This window comes from Aethina tumida, chromosome 2 (assembly GCF_024364675.1).
Source record: "Aethina tumida isolate Nest 87 chromosome 2, icAetTumi1.1, whole genome shotgun sequence".
NCBI classification, from domain to species: Eukaryota; Metazoa; Arthropoda; class Insecta; order Coleoptera; family Nitidulidae; genus Aethina; species Aethina tumida.
In genome coordinates, this window is record NC_065436.1 from 30,393,315 (window position 1) to 30,401,978 (window position 8,664).

Here is an 8,664-nt window from a genome sequence, read left to right on the forward strand (position 1 = left end):
GAAGCACTTGACCTCGACCGTCACATTTTGTTACCGTGCATCGTTTAGGTTCAAAAACTGAATTAGTGTAAGTTTTGACACTGCCTGAAGTGTATCTAAATTACAGAATAACATTTTATGCCATAAACGGGACTGCAAGGATTGAAATACTCCAAATTATTAACTAATTTTGTAAGCTTAGTAGTTATTCAGAGAATATTTTTTGTGTTTTGTTAAAATTGTTATAATAACTACAATATTTAAAGCGATTAATTAAATAACACATATTAAAATAATTTTTATTAATATTATTTTGAATTATTTTAAAAATGATTTAAATTAGTATTTGAGCTAATGTGATATATATATATATATAAATCAGAAATAAAAATTAACTATTTTTATAACAAAACCAAATATTTATGAAACGTAAAATAGTGCATATTAAAACATTTTAAATGTTATGAAATAATAATATATGTTATTAACAAATATAATAAAAAAGATCTAGTGTTTAGAAATTGTTCGTGTCTGAGTTGGATGTCACAGTATATGATATTTACACATTGTTAATTTTATTTACTTTTATGCTGTTAAATAAATAGTTAACGTTGATGATTCACAACACCCAATTTCTTCTTTAAAACTTTATTTTATGGACAATTTTACTATTCATTTCTTTATGTAGATTAAAATTAAAACAATAAAATAACAATAGTTATTAACAATATGACATACATTTCGTTGTAACAAGCGACGAAAACAGAATTTGGATCTATGAATTCAAAAATACCTCTTTGGTTTGTTAAAAAAAGATCCTCACTTTTGTTTTTCATTTATTGTTTCTTTGAATATTATTTGTTATTGTATCTTATAACTCATTCATCATTTGTGGCTATAAATGGTATTCTTTAAATGTTGTTGCATACAGTTTAAATATCATCTATAAATAGAATTACTAAATTATATGAATTACCTGATTTTTAAAATTATTTTGTACTTTCAGTATTTTAACATATTTTTATCAACAATGGATTTTTTAAAAATTATTTGTACCACTCAATTTTGCAATTATTTCTGTTTAAGTGTGTATTTTGTATTCGGAACGTTACTACTGTTTATATTAGCCTCATTCTCATTATTAAAATTGAATATAAGAAACAGGCTGCGAATCAACAACATTGTTGTTGATACATAATTTGAAATTGAATATGAGTGATAAAAAAAAATTCACGTTGCGTTTCGATTCGATTCTTAAATGTAAACCATCTTAGACCTCAGAAAGTCGGTTTGCAGAATGGCCACAGTGTTTCCCAATTCATTTTACAATCACAAAATTGTATTTATTTCATTATATGGAACATGAAATTGCAATAACAATTTTTAAATTTAAAATACTTGATAATAAATGTTATATTATAATGAAAAACCTAAAACATTAAACCATATGTAGGGATTCTCTTCCTTCGCTACATATAAAATTCACTTTTTCCCTTGTTGTTTAAGGAAAATTATTCTTATACGCGTTTCTTCGTTTAGATTCATATTTCTCTTCGCAATAACAATTCACATTGAATCGACAATACATTTGGGAATCTCATCTTACGATATGGTGTGGAGTAGGCACTGCACATTAATACAGAATGTGACCGTAACCGCCTGACGTCAATGAAGTGGCAGACCACTTATGCATGCGATGGTACGTTTGTTGTAATAAAGCGTATTTTTGTGAATGTGTTTTAATCAAACTAAAACGACGGATTAACATATTGTTTGGTTCATTCTTAATTTATCTAGTATTTTGCAATGTGCAGTGCTTCAAAGAAGACATTCTTCTGAATATTTTGACGCTATAATTGTATTTATGGAACATGGCAATCTGAGTCAACAACATATAGTCCAAATGTAAGTTGTTTCACAAAGAATAATAAACATCGTTGGAATAATTATCAGCAAACTGGTAATGCAAATATACACTACCACTCCAAAGTAAAGCAACAAACATATTTTTAATTAAAACATATGCAAATAGAATGTTATCAAGGAACCAATTGTTGTAGCTTATAACTTTATTAATATCACAGTTGAATTTAAATATAATCCGTTTTTATATATTTTTTTATTTACTGAACAATCAAAACTAAACACTGTTATAGATCATTTAATTTTAGTTTGTTTTTAGTCCTTTATGAATACGGTGGTTAGTAATACTAAGTAAAGTGAGATAAAAATGCCTGCAGGACGTGATCTTAAAAATCTTATTTTTTTAAGTACAAATCGCGGCTTAAACAAATTATAATTACGTCGCAAGTAATTTTAAACCGAAGTATTGTATTAAGTCCAATTCGAACTAACACCAGAAGAACTGTATCAACACTTTCTAAAGCTGGACGTCTGAGAAAACCCAACAATACTGACAAGCAGAGGATTGTAAAAGTATCCAAAAGAGACCCGAATAAAACTGTCGAAGATCTTAAGACTAAATATTCATATTACTTCTGTCAGTACCATAAGACATAGGCTAAGGCAAAATAATTTACATAAAAGAAGGCCCGCCAAAAAATCCTTCATTTCAAGAACAAATAAAGCTAAACTCCAGCTAGCAGGGACTGATCTGAAAAAAAAATGGAAAATCGTATTGTTCTCTAATGAAAGTAAATTCAATTTATTTTCATCAAAGTTCACCAAGGGCACCATCAGTAAAAATAAATGGAATAATGGATAGGTTTTAATATTTACACATCCTTATCAATTGCCAAAGTTGTAAAAGACTTTTTTGCTTTCAATTATGTATATCTAGTGATCAGCCCAAAGTACCGATCAAAACCCAAAGAAAATCTATGGGACATAATAAATCTTAAAAAGAGGAAAGCTCACTATTAATATTATTTGAAATTCAGTTTCTAAGCAAGAATATAATAACCTTGTTTCTTCCGTTAAAAGATGTCTCTAAATACTAATAGAAAATATTAAGTATAGTAACAATTCCATATAAAAGGTAAGTATAAATATTGTTTTAAATTTCATGTACTAATTTAAATATATTTAATAAATGTATTTAGAATTTTTGTTGTTTTATTTACATATGACTAGAACTGATAAGGTGTTGGGCGACAATGAGCTACGACTAGAAAACATGGCTTGTTCATGATTATGTCTGCTGGACAAAAGCACACATTAGCTACATCCCCGGCATCGTGTAGACTTTGGCATAACTTTATAGTTATTCAGATTTATATCCGTCTACTATCAGGAGAAGTTGGTCTTAGAGCTAAAAGACGTTTTCGATACATTTCGTTAAACAAGAAGCTTTTAAGTTGTCGGAAAAACATGAATGGTGTAATTGTTCAAAGAAGGGTGTATGTACATCCAAATAGTCATATCTGGATGTTATGAGCAAAACAGTTCCAACCGTTGCTTTTCAAGGACACGCACGTTGGTCATATTATACTGAGAAACGACAATCTCACGAATTTGTTATACAACCAACCATTATTATTTGAAAAAAAATTAAAATAAATAATACTGAAATATCTTAAAGATGACTGTGTTAATCAAAATTAATTTTAAGCACACCTTTTTTTTCTAAGTTACGAAAAAATATAAAAGGTTTACTAGTTTTAAAAAATATTCAGTGGTGTAGAAAATAGAGAGGGTTGTAGTTTCTTAAAGGGAAATTCTAGAAGCCTCTCTTAAGAAAATACAGTCCCCCAAAATTTCAAAAATTGTTTTGTACTTATATTTTATTAATCTAGTCGAATCGTGTTTAAATTTGGTTTCGATAATGACACAGTAGCGTACAATCTGTGGAGTGCTTCTCTTTTTCTCATCCATTTTTTCATGCCACTGAATATTTTTTACAACTATTAAGCTTTTCAAATTCATTACACAATTTTGATAAAAGAAGGTTCCTTAATTAATATTGATTATCAATTTTAAGAAAATTAAAATGAACAATACTTCTGAAATATCTCGAAAACGGCTGTGATAATCAAAATTAATCAAGAGAACATTTTTTCTTCCAAATTGTGTAAATAATATGAAAAGATTAATAGTTTTTAAAAATGTACAGTGCTAGAATGAGAAAATAAGGAGAACCTGTCACTGTAACAATATGAACAAATTTTAGAACATTGAACAATACTGGACTGGATCAAAGGTCACAAAAATATAAGAAATAAACAATTTTTGATATTTAAATTTGACCAGCTGTATTTTTTCCATGAGAAACTTTGGAAAAATATTATTTAGATTTTCTTCATTATTGTACTTTATAACTGCCCCCAAATTTTGATTACCATTTGCATATTGTACCATTATCCAGTTTCTAGTTAATGTGCTGGAGTGTTTTGTAATTCAAGGCTTTGGAAGTGTAGTTACTCACAATCTTTAATTTTCTCTAACGAACTTCTTCGAATCTTCTCATGTATTTTGGTCATACAGGAATGTGCTGTATGGAGTATAAAAACTTAACCAGCACCTAAAATATTGGAAACATTTAGGTAAATTGCGTTTTAATATTTTATTAACGGAAGCAAGGGGAAAAGTTAGGATCTAAAAGACGTTGGAACAAATACCATTAAATTATAATTAGTTTCATATTACAGTCATTTGAATTATTGTGTTGTAAACAGATATAAGAAACTTGAAATGTTTTTATGTAGCAAAAGTATAAAAATAAACTTTTATGATCTTGTGTTAAATTTACTTAAAACTGATAAGAGGAATAAATATATCATGTTGATTTTGCATCTACTTACCTACATTTAATTTTAATTTGTAAAATATGAAGGGTTTAAATGACAAAGCACAAACATTATAAATATTATATTTTCATTTAATTTCATATAATTATTATTAAGTATGTAAGCAATTGGTTAAATTATTTTAAAAAAATATGTGCATTAAATCAATAAAAGTGTTGGCATGATATGGAATTTGAACATGTGAAAAGTTTTCACCGGAAACCTGCACAAATATTGTTCTAACCTTGATATTCACCAAGGAACGCGTGACATTCCGGGCATTCGTGTCTTTTAGACATACACGAATCTACACAGTATGGAATGCAACAACATAACCAACACCTAAAATAAAAGAGGCATTCGGACAAATTAGTTTTTAATGTTCCCATAATATTACTTACCCAGCAAGACAACACAAGAATGCGAATAAATGTGTCTTCGTATTGGCCTGCGTGGTCACCGTTGTTCTGATATGGGCACGACAGTTGTGACATATTGTGTTAGAAGGGTCAGGCCCAAGGGGCGGCGGAATAAATGCTATCAAATTTACAATTATTATGGTATTACGGGCATATATCGTTTTCCTTTAAAACTTACCTTGAGTTGCTTGCATTGGTGGCGATTCTGGTGGCAGAGACGGATATGCCGGATATGGCGGTGGATTACCTTTCTCCATTGTTTCTGAAATCAAATAACAAATATTTGTTTATACATATATATTTACAAATGTCTTGTTAGAGGAGAAACTTTTTTAACATTTTAAATACTTAGTAATCGCCATTTTCAACAGATTTCAGACAAACAGTGGTGGATTTGTTTCAATGTTAAAAAACTAAAACGAGCATTGCCAAGTCTTTAAATATTAATCAGAACAACTACAAAAATATTAATAAAATGTTTTTATAGAAATGGATGCATGTAATTGCTTTGCTATTTGTCGAAAAATGCCTGGAAATCAAATTTCTAATTTTGATAGAGCAAGTATAATTACCTTACATCAACACGGTTGGATAAATCTCCGAATTTCAATGACACTTGCCATATCTAGATCATCTGTATCAATTCAAGACGAATGGGTTAACATTTCGCAAGAAGACATCAATAACTTAATTTTTTCAATTCACTGCTTTAGAACAAAGGAAAATACAGAGAGTACTAAAGTATCTATTGTGTACATTATTTTGCAAATTTCACTAAACTATTTTTTTGGTTATAGCCTCTTTTTATTTTTCTTTCTACCAGTATTACACCAAACCAAACAAATGAATATGCTAAAAACCTTTGTAATAATAATTATTTCTAAAAATATTAAGGGGTACAAGAATATTAACGGTGTGGGTATAATACTCGTGGTGACGTTAAAGCTGCTTGAAAAAGACAGGTCCCGAAAAACAAACCCATCACTAGACAGAGCTGCTTTAAAAATTTCCAAAAAGCATCCACGAAAAAAGGTCTCGTCAAAGAAATGAGCAAGAACAAATATGCAATGAACAATGAAAAAATTTGCAAGAATCACCGACTAAAAACCTTTTAATTGAACAGTTGAGAAATATCTACTGGTGGTAGATGATATGTAAGACCATCACCAACTGGACAAAGAAAGATTCAAGATTAAAATACCCACTTTCCGCTGTAAAAATCCGTAGTGGTAGTATAATGGACCGTTTCTAGTATAAAATCATACTAAAGAGCACAACGTTACCATTAAGATGGATTTATAAACAAGACAATGATCCGAAGCTAGTGAAAATGTGGTTTCATGATCAAAACATATCGGTACTCAAATAACTTTCTCGGTACCCAGTTATGAATCCCATTGTGCATTATGAGCCTCTTTAGATTGTACCTCATAATGACACATATTAATATAAAAAATATCAAAGAATTGTTTGACATCGTGTAAACAGAATGGGCTCAAAAACCGGTTGTTTCCATTGCAAGAAGATGCCAAGCAGTGTTGGTGTGCCATAAAATATTAAATTAAATAATTGTGTTCATATTTTTTTTACAAAATTAATTTTTCATATTTTTTTTCAAACCAAAAAATAAATTAAATCTATAAAATAACACAATTCCATTAATTTACCTTAAACTTTATTATTGAATTTGTCTACAAAAAGATTAATTGATTGTCACTCATTGAAATATTAGAAAATAATTTGTCTAAATGGATAATTTAGTTTTATTCGATATTTTGAAAATTCATATAACATTGGTGAATGTAACAATAAGTTCTGTGGAGTTTCTACACCTCCGAATGCCAAATCACACTATTTCACTAATTGGCATGATCAAAAATTCTTAGTACATTTTAAATAACTGGAAATAGATATTATGTTAATTTGGTTAACTTTGTTTATGTGAGTAAAATCAAATATTGATGATCTCAAACCTTTGTGGATATACTATTTATAAGTGAACATACAGCATACAATATACATGTTAGCTTACGTTATCATCTTCACCGATGGACCGATGCGACGTGCTCACATCTATTTATACTATTTTGTTTTATAAGCAAATTTGAAGTATTTGTTTACATTTAATAATCGGGACAGTTCTTAAGAAAGAACAAGGCAGTTAAGCTTTAGATGTCGAGAGTTTAAGTACGTTTGTTGTAATAAGGCGTATGTATTATTGTGAATTTAGTGTTTTAATCAAACTAAAAAGATAGATTAACAGTCGCTAATCTATCATACATAAGTAAAAGCCCGATTTAATGAAATTATTATTCAAATTAAATATAATAATAATTATATTTTAATAAAGTTATAATTATTATTATAATTATAAAGTTATAATTATTATTATAATTCCTGTTCAACATATTAATTAATACATTTATCTTTTATGCATAAATTAATTAAATACAAATTCGTAAAAAATATAATACGCAATAGATGTTACATAGTTATTGCAATAGATTATAAAATTTATACTAACGGAAATAACAAAAAATATTTCAATTATATCATAAGTATTTTATAATTATCATAATTATTGTGATAACATTACAGTAAACTTTAATTGATTTTCACGTTGCGTAGTGAAATCACCCTTTACTACATACACATATTGATTTATAAGTCTGACATTCTGAACATTGATATGAGTCAATTTTAAACCGAAAGTGAACACGTCGGCAAAAGCAAAATTATCAATATTTTTAGTATCAAGGCAAAATGTTTAACAGGAAGTTGAACAATAAAAGAGTGATATGTATATAAATTCAACTAGTTCAATTCATTATTGTGTAAAGTACATTGGAGTGCCAATCTCTTTTAACGCATTGTTTTGCAAGGTATGAACAAAAATATATTCAAAAACCAACAGAGTGGAGATATTCTTAGAAATTGATTGTGGAAAATAAATATTGAACTACATTGTGCAATCTGTAATTAAAGATTATTTAGTTTGCAGTGACATAAAAAGTACCAGATAGATCCAGTACACATATGATGAATGAATTTAAATGATTATATTAATTATCAAACGTATACATCGACTCATAAAATTTATTAATTGCTGAAAATTTACCCAAATTTCAGGACCAAATTTCCTATATAATGACTTAATATTGTTTATATAAAAAGTGAATGTGAATTAATAACGACAAATGTTAAAAAATTATAATCGACAATTCAACTAGTTTTACGTAAAACCAACTTGCAATGGGGTATTTATTTTATATTGATATTGACTTTTGATTAAAGATAAAGGGGAATATTCTAATAGTTGAATAAACAATTAAGATCATTTAAATAATCCAGATTACCAGTGAAATTTCTATGAATTATTAAAAACACTATCCCAAATACATTTATTTCAAATTTAAAGTAAATTTACTCATACGGCATTAAAATTAAAAACATTGAACAATTGAAAACAGCAACTTACTTGATAAAAATACTAACTGCCTATTTTTCTAAGGTAGGAAGAA

General features: G+C 28.0%; 1 protein-coding gene across 1 annotated transcript; it reads right to left on the minus strand.

The window, feature by feature from the left end:
• Window positions 1–4,793: 4,793 nt before the first annotated feature.
• On the minus strand, window positions 4,794–8,664 carry LOC109600738 (lipopolysaccharide-induced tumor necrosis factor-alpha factor-like). Its single transcript, XM_049962876.1, has 4 exons — window positions 8,639–8,664; window positions 5,322–5,405; window positions 5,126–5,261; window positions 4,794–5,066 (listed from the first exon to the last, which is right to left on the minus strand). The coding sequence occupies exons 2-4, from the start codon at window positions 5,398–5,400 to the stop codon at window positions 4,964–4,966; spliced, it is 318 nt and encodes a 105-aa protein (XP_049818833.1). The 5' UTR covers window positions 5,401–5,405; window positions 8,639–8,664; the 3' UTR covers window positions 4,794–4,963.

Coding starts and splice junctions, on each gene's coding strand:
- LOC109600738 (XM_049962876.1), bottom strand. CDS start 5,400: ATGGAGAAAGGTAATCCACCGCCATATCCGGCATATCCGTCTCTGCCA. Junction 5,262..5,321: donor ACCAATGCAAGCAACTCAAG/GTAAGTTTTAAA, acceptor TAAATTTGATAG/CATTTATTCCGCCGCCCCTT. Junction 5,067..5,125: donor TTCTTGTGTTGTCTTGCTGG/GTAAGTAATATT, acceptor CTTTTATTTTAG/GTGTTGGTTATGTTGTTGCA.